The sequence below is a fragment of the Numenius arquata genome, chromosome 2, assembly GCF_964106895.1.
Source record: "Numenius arquata chromosome 2, bNumArq3.hap1.1, whole genome shotgun sequence".
NCBI classification, from domain to species: Eukaryota; Metazoa; Chordata; class Aves; order Charadriiformes; family Scolopacidae; genus Numenius; species Numenius arquata.
In genome coordinates, this window is record NC_133577.1 from 24978680 (window position 1) to 24997722 (window position 19043).

The 19043-nt window shown below is 38.8% G+C and overlaps 1 protein-coding gene across 1 annotated transcript in view; it reads left to right on the forward strand.

Annotated features, from left to right (window-relative positions):
* Positions 1 to 19043, forward strand: part of RYR2 (ryanodine receptor 2) — a 440097-nt gene that overhangs the window by 143588 nt on the left and 277466 nt on the right. The window contains exon 4 of the mRNA XM_074144589.1: positions 17801 to 17821. Coding sequence (XP_074000690.1) covers positions 17801 to 17821 — 21 coding nt within the window. The remainder of the gene's footprint in view (positions 1 to 17800; positions 17822 to 19043) is intronic.

The following is a 19043-nucleotide window of genomic DNA, read 5'->3' on the forward strand; positions in this document are numbered from 1 at the left end:
TGGTCTACCAGAAGATGAGTGGGTGCCAAGCCACAATTTTATTGTTGTGTACCATCCATCCATGGCAAAATCTCATTTCACTGGGAGGGTGTAGAGTGAGAAGCGCCTAGTCTAGTGAGAGCTTCTGGAGCGCCTGTTTGCTGATCTGTGCTTTGTTCTGCCAACGGGAGGTGTGTGCATGGGCTTTTTTTTGTTCAGACGAGCATAAAACTAATCTGGGTTGTATGTTGATTTTGGTTTTTTTTTCCTTCAATTTTATAAGCAAAGTGGGTAGAAAGTTCAATTCCTCTACTAATGGCTGGGCTTCATGCTACATGAATTGCTTGCTAGTAAAATCAGCTGCACGTTGAGGGCAGTGTGCTTTTATTGGAATTGTGTTTTAATGACTCTTGCAGGACAGAGGCTCCAAATGCACTTGCTGTCTGTGGAACCACATGGGTTTCTCTCAGTTGCTTCTGTGGTCTTTCATATCAAGTGTTGTCTTTTAGATTGCTTACTAGAAAAAACGTACTACTTAAATAAGTAAGGATTTCTTTGTGTGTCATCTGTAGCAAGAAAGTGAATGTATATGTTGTTACAATTTCTGTATGTTGAATTACACCGTATACTACATACTAGAAGGTGTCAGGATGGCGTAGGGCGCTCTGGCATTTATGTTGAGGTGATTTTAAGCACTGATTTTAGGAAATCACACTGTATTTGTTCATTCTGAATGAAAACCTTGGAGTAAACTTGAAGCCTTTTTTACTCTTTCTCTTCCTAAACTTCATTACATAGAAAAAAAAAAAAGGCTCCCATTTGCCTTTGTATGCTTGAAATTTTGTTTATGCAAAATCAAATGTAGGGTTAACTCCTTTGTTAGTTTCCTGCAAATTGATCTTACTTGCCATATTACCTACTGAAAACTTCTACGTGCAGTTTTCTGCATTTTTTTTTCTCCCAGTATTTGCACAGTAGCTGTGCTTTTCTACCACTGTATGCCATGGAGATTGCCAGTGCTTGGAAGCTGTGTCCTGTCCTCCTGGTTTGTAATGAAGATGTGAAACGCTATCAGCTCCTGATATGGAGCTGGAGCTGGAGTCTTACATGGGGTGCAGGGTGGAAGAAAAAAAAGACAGAGGATCTTATTTCATATTTTCTTTCTCAGTAAAGACATTTAAGCACTTACAAGAAACACAGCCTGAACACTTCAAGATAAATGAATGTGCTGGAGTTTCTCAGATCTGCTCTGACTGATTGCATTTGTGCCGTTCTCATGGACATCAAGGTTCAGAGCTGGAAGTAAACTTCTGTTTGATACTTTTGGGTGTTTTGCAAACCCACCTGAAGCTGCACACTGTTCCTGAAAGCAGAAAACTGATGTGCAAGGTAATGATTTTGGAACACTCAGACACTGTTGCTGTGGGTTTGAATGCAGGGAGAACCAGAGCCAATTCAATTCTGCCATCAAAGTGGAATGGAAGAGCTATGCATTTGAGGGGCAGACAGTGAAGATGACCTAACCGTTCCTTGAGATTGCAGCTTTGCCCAGCTCAAAAGTGGACTAGACACAAGGATTAAAATAAGAATTGGTTCAGATTCCATGTGGTCCTAGGAAACAAACTGAGAATAGCTGGACAAAAAGCTACTGACTGAAAATGATCTGTGTGGAAGTCACTGAAACTGGCACTTTGATGTAATGAGCTGCCATGAGGACAGCTGAGAAATATTGACAAAGAGATTAGGATGGGGAATTCAAGGTGTGCTGTTGGGCTTTTAGCTTGGATGAGAAAATAAGGGGATTGTCTGTTTCTCTGCTTTTCATCAGTCAATTCCACAGGTATTATCCCCTTGGCATCTATAACCTATAGTTATTTAAGATAAAGGACGGCAACATACTGATGCCATTCAGTAAAGATTCCTTCTTAAGTCCTGGAAGAGTTGGGTTGATTTTTTTAGGGGTTGTTGTTGTTGTTGTTTTTGTTCCTTTTTTTTTAAAATTTGGAGATGGTGTAGTAAATGATATTTAGGCAAAATAAAAGATGAATAGGTAACCCCCCTCCCAAATCCTCACATTCAAATGCTTTTACAGAATGCTGAGGAGTGTCAGTTTTGCTTCATCGTCCTTTGTGAAGGTGAGATAGTCTCTTAAACCACTACATGGTTCTCCAAAGCTACTAACACACCAAGTTTTAAATCAGATCAGTCTAGCTAAGCAGTGATTGCTAGTTGTATTTTTTCTGTTTTTGTATGTCTTCATACCTCAGGACTGATTTGTGCAGGTGTTGAGGACTGTAGCTGACGGAAGCTACACATAAAATGTAAAATAGAGTTGGAAATCGGGTACTAGGAATCTTAAACTGAACTCCGTGGTTTGTGTATACTTTGATTTCAGTGGATTGATGCTTTATATTCTCTAAATGTATTGATATGTCATCTGGGATATTGTGAAAATTGAATTAATATTTGTGAGATTAGCATTGTAGTAGTGAACATCATAAAATTGATGGCATTTAATCATTATGTCTTTAGGAGCATTTTTTAAATCAATATTCAGGACAATGGTTGCATACTGAGCTGGGATGAGATAAAATAGTAAGTGACCACCCTCTCTTCTACATATTGAATGAGGCAGAGTTGATGTTGAAAAGGTAATGGACATGTGGAAGGCTGTGTGGTGAGACAGTGACAGGAAAGGACTGAAATTTAGGTTGCAAGATGACTTCTGTCGCTTTCTTTTTGCTCTTTGCCTTAATTTTGTTAACTTTTTTTCTGGTAAAATTTAGCATAATTCTTTTGAAAATGCAAAAACTTCATACTTTAGCTTAGTAAATAGTAAAAGGTGTTTTGAAATATAAATTGTTCATGTCTGTTGCAGCTCTCCTGTTACTGACTGTACAAAGTGCAACTTTATGTCAATCTCTCAGCTGATGCAAGGCCTGCATATTGTGATACTCAAACATTGTATTTTCCTCTTCTTTTGCAATGCACAGAGCTGTAATCTGAATCATTTGTGAAACCCAAGATCTTACAATGAATAAATGATATCTTTCATTTTTGCCAAGGTATACAATTATACTGAGAATGGAAAGAATGATTATGCAATATTTTTAAACAGATTGTGAATAACACTATTTAGACATCTCATAATATACATGACAATTATCCAAATTTATATTTGTGTTATAATGGCTTTTTGTAAGGATAGCTTTATGCTAGGTGGATGCAAAATTTCAAAAATTGAGGGATCCTTTGTCTCATCTTAGTGGCTTATAATAACAAGTTTAAAGAATATTTAGATGCTGGTGCAAAATGCTCTCAGTGTAGGAAATGCACAGCAGTGCTGTACATGCTGGGAGTATGGCAAATGTTCAAGGTGTCTGCAGAGCTGCTATCAGGCAGCTCCATGGGACCTCAAAGCAGCTGCAGCTGGAAGATTACACAGTGGATCCTTCCTCTTGAAATGTGTTCAGTGTGCTGATCCTCCAGGAGGTACCATACCGACACCTTCTGTGGTGATTAAAAAAAAAACCCTAATCTTCAAATTCAGTCAAGGTTTTCATAATGTAGTTTTGTTTCCAAGTCTCCTTATCTTGCAGGGTTCAACACCTTGGGGTGCTTTTGATGCTAATGATGTTGTATATGCATCATTGACTTCCGTATTGTTCAGGTTTGGATGTGAATAGTTCTCCCCAAAGGGATAACGTTTGAGTGGCAGCAACATGGGTATCATTTGAAAAAAAAGAAGAGGTAGAGCTAGGATTGTGAGACTGAGTAGAACTGAACAGAGTGGATTCCTGTCCTGAACAGAAAATGGGAAGAAGCTGAGTTTGGGGAGAAGCAGGGTTCATCTCTGTATTGCTTGTGTGGTGTGTCAGAGTTGATGATAAAAGTGCATGATTTCCTGATGATCGTCACTGAACATTGCTGCTGAACAGGTCTGGATAGGCACTGTAAGTGTGAGAATACGTCTGCATGTATGTAACTGCATCTGCCCATGGCAGTAAGAAATTTGAATCCATAGTAGGTACATCACAGAGTGAATCTACAATATCTTAGGAAAAATTACAGGTCTGGTAAGAACGGGTGTTATTTCACACCTAACAGCTATTTGTGGAAAATTTATTTCTTTTGATGCCCAGCCATCCCTTAGCAACTGTGGTAGTGTTGATTCGCTGAGAGGTATGGTTTCTGGTTTTGGAAGGTCTTGCTGGAGAGCCATCAAACGTTTTGTTTCAGTAACAGTAGTAAAACCAAAGCCTTCCAAGCAGGTGAGTGTATCGGTCTATTTTAAGTATTTAAGTGCTACTGTAGTGTGAGAGTTACACTACTCCAGGTCAAAAGTTAACAGGCAGATTTGGTTTTTGTTTCTCTCTTACCACAGAGAATTACCATTTTTAATTTACTTATAAGGTTAGCAAGAACTCTTGAGTTGGAGATTGAGGGAAGGAAAGTGAAAGAAATGAAGGGGTATAGGACCAGGGGTGTAAGTGAACAAAGGCTGAGAACAGGGAGCAGCTCTGTTTGAAGAGGTGAGATTCTGCCTCTGGGCTCCCGGTGCCTGATTTATAGCCTCGGCTGGGACCTGAGTGTGGAAGAGGCAATGAACCCCTGCTCTTCACAGGGGTGCTGTCTTGCCTTTTTGAATGGCAGGATCATCCATCCCAGCTGAGTAGCAGGGTTGCTGGGCTTGGGATGAGCTCAAAACTCAATGGAAGCTATAAACCAAGATCGTGCCTCAGTGTGCGTCAGGATCACTCAGCCTCTCCTAAACCGGGATTTTTCGTTTTGAGCATTTGAGCTGCCACTCTGCAGGCAGGGCCTTCTCCCAGTGAAGGGGAGGATGGCAAGCTCCTGGGCAGCCGCAGCTGGGAAGGGATCTGCTGACCGCAGCAGCCTGTGCTGCCAGCCTGCTGAGCCACGGTTTGTTTCTTGGATGGGTAGCGGGTCCCGCATCAACAGGCTCCATTTTGGACTGTCTGCAGGATCTCAGCTGCAGTAAAGGCTCCTGCTGAGTTCCTGCAGGCAGCCTGGATTGCGTCCTTCCCCTTCAAAAGCATACTTGTTAAATATACATATTTATATGGCAGAAAAGGACCTGGGGGTATTGGTAGACAGCCGGCTGAATGTGAGCCGGTAGTGTGCCCAGGTGGCCAAGGCGGCCAACAGCATCCTAGTCTGTATCAGAATAGCATGTGAAGCAGGACTAGGCAACTGATCGTCCCCCTGTATTTGGCACTGGTGAGGCCCCACCTCAAATACTGTGTTCAGTTTTGGGCCCCTCACTACAAGAAAGACATTGAGGTGCTGGAGCGTGTCAAGGGCAAGAAAACTGGTGAGGGGTCTAGAGCACAAGTCTTACGAGGAGCAGCTGAGGGAGCTGGGGATGTTTAGCCTGGAGAAAAGGAGATTCAGGGGAGACCTTATCACTCTTTACAACTACCTGAAAGGAGGTTGTAGCGAGGTGGGGATCAGTCTTTCTCCCAAGTAACAATGATGATCTTACAGGTCCCTTCCAACCTAGATGATTCTATGATTTGATTCTATTCTATGATTCTACACACACACACACACACGCATTTAGATTAAAAATATGGAGTGTGCTTTGTTTGACTCTTCCTGAACTCTGTGTAGTATCTGTCCTTTAGTTTTCAAATTAAAATTGAAACCTGTGCTTTTAGAATACTGCTAACATGGTAAGTGAGAAGGGGAGGTGTTATCCCCTTATTTGTTGTTTTTGTAAGGCCTTCGATCCTGATCCATAAATGGCTTTTTGATAAACTTGTGATTGTTGCTGAGCTCTGAAGATTATCCTCCCTTTCCCTATCAGTATCCTCTTTCTGCCTAGGCTGCAACCTTTTCTAGTTTGCTGGTTAGACAGTTGGTTGCCCTTTAGTCCTCCAAATAATTGTCATTCTCTCTGTGCATAAATAGATAAGACTTTGTTTTCCTTTTTCATGTGATGGTAGTAAAAGCTCGCTCCTTACTTTTCTTTGTGAAAACAGCATACTTTGAAAAAGACACAGCATAAGCAGAGAAACTTGAACAGAGGGCACTTAGGCTGCTACAAGTAAACCCGACTTCTATTAGGTTGGGTGTTGTCATCTGCTTTAGACCTAATTGATTTGGTTTACGAAGTCCTGTATTATTGTATGTGGTTTTTGTAGTTAATGCTTGTTTGTGCAGATACTGCTGACGGTGTGGAATGTGCTTGTAATTATGGCAGTACGTGCAGCTTCCACTCCTGAAGCAGTCTTTCGTTGCTGTTGATAAATATGCAGAACACTTACTTTTCTTGAAAGAAGTTTCTATTTAAAAAATATTGGGATGAGTCAACAGAGGATAACGATGCATACAGAGCAGAAGGAAAGGGACAAATTTGGAAATCCTGTTTTTTTCACTTTTTTTAGTGGTGATTATTTAATGTGGTAAATTCACATAACCTAGTGTATATGTAGGTCATTTAGCAGCAGACTATTTTAGTTAACTGGGTACTTATGCATTTTTGCTCTTTTAGTAAAATTTTGCTTCCAGGTGGTGTTCGTTTGTTAGTTTATAAGCTGCTTACTGTGTATAGCTCTGCTTCAAAAGAACTGGTGCATTTGTCTGAATTGTAATAATGTCAGTAACTGAAAAATCCTTTGGCTGTTCCAAGAAATTTCAGTTGAGGGTTCTTACACTCAGCCATGTGTCACTACTTTTTAAGTATATTACTCAGTGAAATTCAAAGCCTTCATTTTAAAGACAGAACTTATTGGTGGGTTTGGAGATTCTCAGAGGAACTTATTAGGTAGCTGGCATTTGTCTCTGCATAGAAGGAAGACCTTTTCTTTCTTTAGTGATCCCTCAAGGTGCAAATGCTGAGTCCTTTCCCAGTTTGTCTTGAGACTGGAGTCAACAACTCTTGAACTGAATATTTAGCAGATAATTTTTCCTAAGTCCTGGAACTACCTAAGCATATAGGTGAGAGACTTTACTGTTTGTTATTTTTTTTTATGAATGGTGTTTGGTAGGTTTTGAAATTCTGCCATTCAAGTTTCCCAGTGAAAATTTGAGGCAAATTGACTTAATGTTTAAATGCTTCATCCATAGTGATCTTTTTTTTTTCTTTTTTCCTCTCCTATACTTGTAAATGCAGTGTTTTGGGTAGCTTAATAAATACGAAAAATATTTTAGAGCTTTTTATGCAGAAATCTAGAATTTAAATACAATAATCTGAGTATCTTTTTGTTGAGAATCATTCATTTCAGTTCAGAAGTATTCTTGTCTCCTGATTACTTTGGTAATTCACTAAATAGTGTGAAATATGTTGCTAAAAAGTGTTTTTTTCTTCTTCAAGTACGTTATTCGTTTGTTGGGGAGTGATAAACATTCTGTAGTTTAATTCAAATTTTGTAAGGTCAAGGAAAAAGTTCTCAATGTTTCTGTTAATTTGGGAGGAATATGCTGCAACCAAACTTACAGAACTTGGTGTGAACTCTTTTTATTTGCATTTATGTCTGGATAGGAAAAATAGTCCTGTTGTTTCACAGCTAAGTGTGTAAGACCTGTAAATTGATTATATCGTAATTGCATAGTGGACGGTGCTAACACATTTCTTGGAATCTTTTGGTACATACTTCAGACAGTGAATGCTACAACTACCCCACTCTTTTGACTTGATGTTGTAGCCCTACATTCTCTATATCCAGACTTGACATTGCTCAGCCTTTTTCCATAGTGTTTCTCCAGTGAGGAAAATAATATATAGGAAACATCCTTATATGCTATTACTGCAGGAGGTATGAGACTCCAGTGTTTCTTGTAACTCTCTGAGTATTGTGAGAAGCTGCAAAGTAGAAAATAAAACTTAATTATGGAACTGAGACCTTTGTGTGGAAATGACAGTTAAAACATAGACTTACTCCAGTTCAGTACTGCACACTGTTTAGCCTTTTTGTAGCTCAGATGTCTGTACCTACCCAGCTTGTCTAGTCCATTCTCAACTCATGAATAGTGCGGCATGGGTTGAAAGGAGAAAGAACACATACAATAGACTTTCTACTGAGACTTTTTCTGAAATCCTTTTCCTGAAATACTTTTCCTACTTTTTCTAGTGAAATCTGAATCACCTCCATAGATGATATCAGGATTTTTCTGGCTTGATGTAAAGCACTAAAGAAAATAATACCTTAACACAGACATCTCTTCAGGACCTTTAAAATCTCAAGCAAGGGACTTATGGAATAGCACAAAACTTCTCTTGTTATAGGCTAGAACATTTAGGAAAGCCTTTCTGACCTTTTTTTTTTTTTTTTTTACTTCTTTCTTTTTCCCCCCTCCCATCTATTGTCTTGTTCATAATGTCCTTTACCACAGGCCACTCTTGGAAACCTTTTGTGGATAGGACAGTGTTTAGGGGCTTTTCTTGTAACTTGGACTGCAAATCTCCCGAGGATTTGGGGGCTACAAATACAGCCCATGGTTTGAGTACAATATGGTAGGAAGCATTTTCCAAATTCTTTATCTCATGCTTATTCTGCATGTATTTAAAGCAGTTAGCAACTTTTGGTTCATAGCCATCTCCTTTTTATATTCTAACTGCATTTCATGATGGGAACTTTCAGTGCTTTTGCTTCTTAATTGTGGGCAGATTTTTTTATTTCCATCAGTCTCTTGTTTTTCTTTTGGCAGATTGGATCAGTTCAGACTGCAGGCAAGATTAGACTAATCAAGAGGTCAGGTTCAGAGAGCCAAGTATGAAGGAACCCTACTGTAGTTGGGATTTGGAAAGAGCTTCCTGAAAATGAGATCAGGAAGGTGATGATTAAAGGGAGTGATACAAACACATAAAATTCACTTGTGTCTAAGCAAAGCCTTCAGTCTGTGAGGAAATATTTAGCTAAAAGTTTCATTTGTTTTTCAGCTTAGTGTAACCAAATTTTGTTGCCCTAATACACAGTTCAGTGGGTTTTTAATAAATAGTGACATGCGTTGAATTAATTATCTTTCTAATATAAACCTGACACTGATTTTTTAAACTGATTTCAGAGTACAGAAATAAAAGATAGGTATCTGTTTCTTTTGCATTGGAATAACTTTTTTCCTATTTTTTTAATTTTCTTTTGATAGCCTTTATTTCCTTCATTTATACTGTTATTTTTGATCTGCTGCATATTTTTCCATATCTGTGGCTTTGATAGTTTTTATATATTATTGTCTTATTCCTGTTACTGACAGAAGACCTTAACTTTGGAGCAGAAGTGGTTGACCAGTTTACAGCCTGGTTACTGACACTAATATCTGACTTTTCTCTCCTCCTTTGGTAACATTAGTTCCAGAATATCCTTGTTCTCCTCTAGATGTCACAGTCTCTTCCCTCCCTGATCCAATTACATGAGAAAAGCACTGAAATACCGACAGAAATAATTCCTGGACAGCATGAGAAAATAGCCATAAATCAAACATCTCCATTAAATTTTATTTAAAAGTCTCAGTTATGTCGTGGTAAAGCACTAATTAATGCTAGGAGTTTTTCAGATTTGTACACTCATAAATCCATGACAGACCTTATTAAGAGAATGAAAGCAATTGATTGCACACATCATGTGTGCATTCTAAACTAAACTGTTTCTGTAATATGAAAAATTTTAATTTCACAACCTCTACTCCAATATTTGACAACTTCATTACTCAGGAAAATGCTGTCTGTGGATACCCATCAGTTAGGCAGAGTTCCGGCTTACTTGCATCATGAGCTTATTAACTCCCGTCTAATCATCCAGTCATGGCTGATTAATCTCTTCTCCTGGTGCCTTGTTTTAATAAAATCTGTTTTCCATGCCAGTGACCAGCAAACTGCTGTCTAATTTTATGTGTGGGGTAGTCTTTGCTGAAGGGAGCAAAATACATCCCTTCACTGATCTGAAGGGCCTTGTGTGAAGGAATCATCACTTGCAAGTGTCTTGCATACGTGATGCTCCCATATTTAAGAGATGGTGAAAACATGTGTTTCCTCACAGAGCTGAAAAGGTTTCCCATGCTGTGGGGAAGGAATGGAGGCATTTTGGGACAGAAATGCAACTGTAGCTGGTGGTTTTTTGGATATTCAAGTCATCTGTCTCCAACTGTGGAACTCTGAATTCATTAATTACTTTGTATTAGTAAGCAGCAAGATAACACGAAGATCTGGCAGCTTTATCTTTTTCTCAGCATGGGGGTTGGTGGGAAATTAATTTCATCCCTCATGCAAATAGAAGAAGGTAACACTCTCTATTTCTTTTTATAAGTGTTCTATATATTAATGAAAAAGCCAACTTATCAAGGTACTTCCTTAAAAAAAAATATGTAAAGATTGGCAGTAAAATGCGCTCTTGACAATTTTAACTCTCTGATTTACACTACAGTAGCTTAGTTAATAACGTATCTGAAAGCTAACAGCGGTTGTTGTGAATATGACAGGCTGAAAATGTTTTCAGGTTTGCTAACGGAGCCCCCACATGTAGGAAGAGTCAGAAACGAACCAGAGGTCTCTTAATATAACAAACCAGAGCTCTTTTCTTGTCCTAGCACTGGCATGAAAGTTTTTTCTTTTGACAAGCAGTAAGGCAAGAACTATTTTTTTTCAATCGAACTTTTGAGCAAAAAGTTCAAACTATAGCTTCTTATTCTTCTTTGAGTGTTTTCATTAGTCTAAGCGTTGTTTACAGGTGCCAGGCATAACTCACTGAAGTTATCACAAAATACTGCAGCAGTAATTTTCTTCGGAAATTCTTTGGCTAAGTCTCCCTCAGATAGTGGTGTATCATGAAGAGAGACAGAGCTGTTATGTCCAGCAATGTTAGCTTGTTCTTATTACAAGCTCTGCCCTTCCAAACTCTGAATTTGCATAACCTAATTACTGCTTACTGCAAAGAAAGAGAGAGAAAGAGGAGTAAGGAGAGAAACAAGTGGAGCTCCAAGCGTTTCATGCAGCATGGCCTTTTGTATCATGCAGATAGACTTATCGACTAGCAGTGGGAAGCTTTATGAAAAGATGAGGTAGTTTAGAGACTTATTCTACTTAAAATCTTGACTATTCTCAGCTATTTTAGACATGCCACACTGCTAAAAGGAGAATACGAATGACAACAGGGGAAAAAAGGTGCAAAACTTTTGCAGATAAAGCAAATACTGTCATTTTCTCTTCAGTGCACCTTATTTAGCATCAGAAGTGATTGTTAGCAGACCATTTCAAGTAAGGCACGAAAACTTGGCTTTGATCAACTGCACTTTGATCAAATGTAAGTACTGGAAAAAATCAAGAAGTGCAGGCGCAGTATTTTTGCATTCTGCTTATCCTCAGGGAGAGGCAATGACAGGAATAAAATCATTATCTATTTCAAATCACAGAATCGTGACAACCAAATATTTCTAGCCTGGCACATGGGCTCTTCTTTTGAGTGTGCCATATTTGGAATGAGGATGTATGGCATAAAAGCAAACGTTTTTATCATTCCAGACAAGTTTCCTATTTTGGAGGGAGATGGCAGGTCTTTTTCCAGCCTTACCACGACCATTGGATCTTTAATTTGTTCAGAATTTCCTTTCCAAGGTGATGGTCAGTAAAAGCTGACTCTGGGCGAAAGAGAAATTAATTTATTTCTTCTCAGTTAAGTTTTCTGATCTAGGCTTCATACAGAGAAGGAGCTAAACTAAATAGACATGAAAGCACAGCTCTTGAAGCATCTTGAAGACAAAAGTCTGCAATGGAAGACAACCCTGGGCTGGAATAGAAGACTTGTCAATTCACTTGGTGAATATTAAATTCAGGAAAACAAGGTGTCTGAAGATAATCAAGTGTTTTAACAGAAACAAAAATACAATTACATTTGGGATCTATCTAGTTCAATTCTAGTTATTCTCATCTTGCTTATCTCTGCTAGAGACTTGTAGAGAGTAGTTTTGCTATGTGTTCTCAGTTTCCTCAAATGAGATATGGAAAAAAAATCTTATTTTTCTAATAAGATTTTCTTGCTTCAGTTCAGGAAAATGAATGTAAGTGTAGAGGAAGATGTAACATCCACTAGCTGGAATGTATTGCTTCATTAAGATTTCAGGTCACAGTCCCATCTGTGGATCACGACGGTATATCTGTTGCAGTTTTTGTAAAAAGTTGAAGAGAATGTAATTAGCCATAGTCAGCTAAGATTCTCCTGTACTGTGTGGAACGAAGTTCCTTAGTGTTTTTGTATGCTGCTCAAGCAGATGAAAGAAAACAGATTACGGAAGCCAGAGTTAGGAATTGTAGGCTGTTTTGTACAGCTTAAAGTAGTTTACTCTCCAGCTTTGTGTGCTGGTAATTAGTGTTGCTGTATTAGTGCATGTTCAGCACGTGTTCTGTGAGCTTGCTTTATGTCAAGATTTAAAAAGGGAGTTTCTGAATGACTCTTCATAATGGTGAAAAGGTCCCTCTTTATTTCTCTTGATCTAGTTCATGACTCCTTATGACAAGAGAAAAGAGAAGTAGCAGAACTCCATTCCTGCTATTTTGACTAGCTTTTATGCTTAATGTAGTGCTGGATATCTGTTGGAAAACCAGCCCTCCAGGTTGGATTAAATGCATTTAAAATCAAAGCTTGGCTGAAAAGGTTGGAGCTCTTATGTGCCTCTGAAGAGAAGTCAGAAAATGCAGATCATTCTCTGAAGTTTCTGGGATTAGCACTGCAGTAAATGGTTAAATCATGGCTGTGTGTTTTTTGTGGAGGACTTCTTCATATAGTTATATGAAATTCTAAGAGAAGTGTTAAGACTATAGTTCAAGAAGAGAAATTATTTTGTAATTCTAAATGCTGTCTTTGATCTTTTGCTTGATTCTTAGAATGCATTTTTGCATTGTTGTTTTTTGTCCTTATAGCGCTACCTGTATTCCTTAGACGTACAGATGTATGGGTGCCATACCATTTTACTATCCATAAAGCACTATGCTTTACTTTGAAGTGTCATATTTTCTACTTGTTAAATTAGTAATGTTGCTGGGTACTTGCTAACAGTAGGCAGTGAAATAATTCTTTCAAGTTGAAAATAGTAACCTTCTGTAAAATGATTAATTATTTTAGTATAAATAGCCCACAATCACAAAGTAAATTCTAGAGACACTGTATCCTTCACCCTTTTGGTGACTCTGGTGTTCTCATGGCAAGATAATAATTTTTCATATTCAGAATTGTCAGATGGTAATGAACCCACTAAATTTTGATATCTAATGTTAGCCAGTGTCATGTTTTCTTCTGGGAAAGTCTTCCGAGTACCCAGATACATGTGGAGGGAATATTTTTAAGTAGCATACTGCATTTGAGGGATATGTGTTTTAAGATGGATTCTGCTTCCTCTTTAGATAAAGAAAATGAGAAAAATTAGTATACACCTACCTAACCATTTTCTTTTCCAAGCAATATGACTTAGTGATCAGGAGAGGAGATGAGCCAGAAGAGGAATAGTTATTGAATTCCATGGATTTGGATTCATTATGACAAGGCAAAATTTACTGTGCTCTATAAGAAAAATGATAGTACTGTTCTTTAGACTGTGGTTAACATAATGTATGATTGAAATAAAGTAGTTTACAGTGTAAGATACCACAGTGAGAGGGTATATATAGATGTGACTATATAGGGTATATATAGATGTGACTGCCAATCCCTGACTGCCATCCCCCCATCCCTACCTGAAGTTTAAACCTTCCTAAACCAGTAGGAAGATCTATACCTCTTAACAGGTCAACAGGTCCACAAAGTCTAAGCAGAGTAATTTATGGTAAGAACTGGTAATTCCAAGTCGAAGGAGCATTAAGTACTCCTTGGTTGTGATGGTTGGAGGCTGTCTTAGGCATAGCAACCACAAAATTATAGAGTTCTTGGTTCTTGGAGGAGTAAGGAGGGAGGTCAGAAGAGCTGCTACATTGGACTTCTGAAAGGCAGACTTTGGCCTGTTTAGGAGACTGTTTGACAGAGTCCCGTAACAGGCAGTCCTGAAGGGCAAAGGAGTCCAGGAAAGCTGGACATTCTTCAAGAAGGAAATCTTCAAGGTGCAGGAGCAGACTGTCCCCATGCGCCAAAAGCCACGGGGAAGAAGACTGGCTTGGCTGGACAGAGTGCATTGGCTGGAACTCAGGGGAAGAAAGAGTTTATGACCTTTGGAAGAAGGGATAGGCCACTCAGGGGGACTACAAGGATGTCGTGAGGTTATACAGGGAGAAAGTACCTAGCCCTCTGAGCTGAATGACAGGGATAGGGAGCAGAGCGAACCCCCCCATAATCCAAGCGGAAATACTTAGTGACCTTCTACACCACTTAGACACACACAAGTCTATGGGGCTGGATCAGATCCACCCAAAGGTACCGAGGGAACTGGTGGAAGTGCTCACCAAGCCACTTTTCATCATTTGTTAGCAGGGAAGTCCCAGCTGAGTGGAAGTTAGCAAATGTGATGCCCATCCACAGGAAGGGCTGGAAGGAGGATCCAGGGAACTACAGGCTTGTCAGTCTGTGTGATTTTTTTCCTGGTGCCAGGAAAGGTTATAGAACAGTTCATCTCAAGTGCCATCATGCAGTGCAGGGCAGGACAACCAAGTGACTAGGCCTGGAGTTCATGAAAGGCAGGCCCTGCTTGACTAACTTGATTTCCTTCTATCGTAAGTGACCCGCTTAGTGGGTGAGGGAAAGGCTGTGGATGTTGTCTACTTAAGTTTAAGTAAAGCCTTTGACACCATTTCCCACAGCATTCTTGCAGAGAAACTGGCTGCTCGTCGCTTGGATGGCCACACTCTTTGCTGGGTAAAAAACTGTCTGGATGGCTGGGCCCAAAGAGTGGTGGTTAATGGAGTTAAATCCAGTTGGTGGCTGGTCACAAGTGGTATTCCCCAGCGCTCAGTATTTGGGCCTATTCTCTTCAATATCTTTATCAATGACCTGGACGAGGGGACCAAGTGCACCCTCAGTAAGTTTGCAGATGACAGCAAGTTGGCCGGAAGTGTTGACCTGCTTGAGGGCAGGAAGGCTGTACAGAGGGATCTGGACAGGCTGGATTGATGGACTGAGGCCAATGGTATGAGGTTCAACAAGGCCAAATGCCGGGTTACAACAACCCCATGCAGTGCTACAGGCTTGAGGAAGAGTGGCTGGAGAGCTGCCTGGCAGACAAGGACCTGGGTGTGTTGGTCGACTGTCGGCTGAACCTGAGCCAGCAGTGTGCCCAGGTGGCCAAGGCGGCCAACAGCATCCTAGTCTGTATCAGAAATAGGGTGTTGAGCAGGACTAGGGAAGTGATCATCCCCCTGTATTTGGCACTGGTGAGGCCCCACCTCAAATACTGTGTTCAGTTTTGGGCCCCTCACTACAAGAAAGACATTGAGGTGCTGTAGTGTGTCCAAAGAAGGGCAAGAAAGCTGGTGAGGGGTCTAGAGCACAAGTCTTACGAGGAGCAGCTGAGGGAGCTGGGGATGTTTAGCCTGGAGAAAAGGAGATTCAGGGGAGACCTTATCGCTCTCTACAACTACCTGAAAGGAGGTTGTAGCGAGGTGGGGACCAGTCTCTTCTCCCAAGTAACAAGTGATAGGACAAGAGGAAATTGCCTCAAGTTGTGCCAGGGGAAGTTTAGGATGGATATTAGGAAAAATTTCTTCACCAAAAGGGTTGTCAAGCATTGGAACAGAGTGCCCAGGGAAGTGGTTGAGTCCCCGTTCCTGGAGGTATTTAAAAGCTGTGTAGATGTGGTGCTGAGGGACGTGATTTAGTGGTGGTTTTGGTAGTGTTAGGTTGATGGTTGGAGTCAATGATCTTAAAGTTCTTTTCCAAACCTAAATGGTTCTATGATTCTGTCTCTTTGGATGCATTCATAGTCTTTCCTGTATGACCAGGTGTGAAAGCGTAGGGTTTGTTCAAGTGGTTGTCCTGAGAGGCTACTGAATAAAGGTGCCTTTGGCATATGCCAAAGTCTGTTGACAATTCTATTTAAAGATGCGTATGCTAATACATATTTAGTGTGTATACAGTTTATAAGTACTTGGAAAGTGCTGCACTTGACTCTTGAAGTTACTTGGTGTCCATTAAAATAAAATAAATGGACAATTCAGAATTTATAAGGTAATTGATTGTAAAGCTGAAAATGTACGTTGAGCTTTGAGCGGATTCCTTCTGATGCCAATTGTGGCTGCCCTGTTCTGTTAAATTTTGGGACAGTGAGAACCCAAAGCAAGACAATAAAGTGTGAATCAATTCACCTCTTTCTAGCATTGTCATACAGTCAAATTGTGTGTAATGCTATGTTCTCAGTGCGTATACAATTTTAACAAAATAAAAGATATATCAAAAATAAGGTAAAAAATTAAAGACTTGTACATGAATCAAACGGGTATTCCTTATTCCTTTTTTTAAGACATCGTAGTTGTATTTTTAAAATTAGGTTTAAATCATTGCTTGCTTTTCTAACTTATCAATATCTTGTTATATCTTTTCTTAAATTGCATCTGTTTTAGAACACTAGGTGTTTTTCAGGAGAGATTTCTGTGGTTGATAACAAAAGTAATGGTAAAGATTATTAAAAAACAGATAGGCAAATCACAGAATTTCTAATATAAATCTAAATGCAGTCTAAATCTCAGAAGAGAGGTAGGAGTTGTCAAATTAACAAGTGCTTGTAGGTTTATCATGGTAATTAGTTGAGAGTTCAGATGGTGTTTTCTAACCTTTGTGTGTGAACAGGACTGAATTATATTGAAAATACGAAATTCCATTTTAATTGAAATGTATATAAAAAAACCATGTAAAAATGTACTTTGAATAAAATTATTTAAATAGACAAATCCTAAATACATTGCCTTTTATTACAGTAATTTCACAAGTAAGCTGGAATCCAAATACTAGTGGTTTTGAAAATTGCTCATGTTTACACTAAGCTATCTTAAATTATTGTAGACTTTCATGTGGCATCTGCTGACAAAAGGTCAATGTGTACCTGCAGTAAAGCCACAGAAAGCTGCAGTGTTTTCTCTGCTAAGTCCAGTGAGAAATTATTTCAGATCTAGTTGTTGGTGCCAACTAAGTTTTTAATAGGTAATGCCATACTAACATGTCTAGTAGCTGAAATGTGTTCTAGTAGATATTCTCAATCCTTTCTGAGACTCTAAGATGGTCCAAAGAGTTTTTAGAGAGAGTAATTTAAAATCTGTTTCCTTAATGAACCTTGAAACAGTTTTGTTAATAGAAAACCTTAAGCCTTTAGAGTGATTCTCTCATTCCCCATAGGAAAAATGACATTTTGGTGTGCTGTTCTCTGTTCTTATGCAAGATACAGTCTTATGCTGCAGGTTGTAGGGTCAGGGTTTGACAGGTACCCCCTAATTTTACCTGTTGTAGTTAAGGCATTCATTAAAATGGCAAATCTTGAATAGCAGCCAGTAATCCTTTTCAAGTCAATAATGTTCACTTGCGACAGAGCTTTACTCAAGAGAAAATGGAGACAAGTTCTGTGGGAAACTGTGTTCTTTATTTTTGACTGCTTGGAACTGAATACAACGTGGAATTAATTCAGCATCGGTCTTTATTTGCTGCCTATTATCTGATATTTAGATGGACATTTTGCGCTTCCAGAATTTGAAGTGCCTCCCATATAAAGACAATATAATAAAGACAAAATGTGAGGTATTGGTATTTTAAAGAGATTCCAGGAGAATACCTTCTAGTCATACATTTTCTTTCATACTAGATACATTTCCGAAAATGTGAAATGTTAACTTCAAAATAGACTTTGATACGCTGTATTTAAGGAAAAAGATTTACTGATTTCTTGCTTTTTCTTTCTACAGCTAGTTGATGTGGAAAAATGGGTATGTGATTCTGTCTTTTATTCACTTGATCCCAAATGTTTCATGTTGCCACTGAGTCTAACCTGTCTGTTTTAATACCCTCTGTGTTCATGACCCTTCAACTTGCATGGCTCAAAAAAAGAGGCAAATACATGGTCATGTAGGATCTGGTCATTCCTGAAGTGTCATACCAAATTTCATGCTACCACAATGATGTTTCTCTTGTTTAATTTGGTTGTAGAATTGTGTAACATAAAAGTATGATTATTGCCTGTCAGTTTTGAGCCTTGCTGTCTGATGTTATAACTCCATTCTGTAACCCACCCTGTCTTTTCCAGTATAGACACCGTAATCCTAAAATGCATGACAGTAAGATAATTAATACTGATAAATAACGTGTGATGCTGTATCTAGCTGCTAATAATATATATAAAGAATATTTAATCATGGAGAACAGCTGCTACAGAATAATCATTCGTAGATCTTAGCAAATAAAATCAAAGCACAGTTCCCTGCTGAGTGTGTTGTTAAGGCCCTTCCTAATGTGTCTGTGTATACCATGCATATTTGTTTGAGCATCTGACATAACTCTCCTATATGGGACATTTATGTATGTTTTTCTCCAGTGTAATCTTTAACATCTGCATATGTATGAGTTAGTGGTCATAAAAGTGTGCGTAGAATTGTTTATTCACGTTTAAAACGTTATAAGCATCTCTGACAGCTTGGACCACAGTAGGCCTCCTTGGTTTCTTAATACCCTATTTGAGCTGCACATGACCAGAAACAACCTCAGACATCCTTTGGTATATGGCCAATAACACAGCAAAAGCACTGACCTCACTTTATTTCAGCCAGACATTAATAGAATTTTAATCTGTGATGATTACATGTTTATAGTAAGTAATGACTCAAGTTATAGCTTGTGTGAGACTTCTGTAGCTAAGTACATTAACTGGCGGTTCAGGCTATTCAACACCCTTTCTACTCATGTATTCACGTCTATGTCTTTTGATATATAGATGTAGATGTTTGTAATATTTATTAAACAATAACTGTAGTTAAGTCTTAAATTAGCTAATTGCATGAGTATGACAGCAGATTTGCTATGCTGTCTGATATTGGTGACAACCAGCAAATTTTTATATGAATTTATTTGGAATGTTTTTAAGTCATACAGATGATCAGGTTATTTTATCATTTTGTCCACCTTTTTAATTTCAAGTGAGAGGTTGTTTCTAAA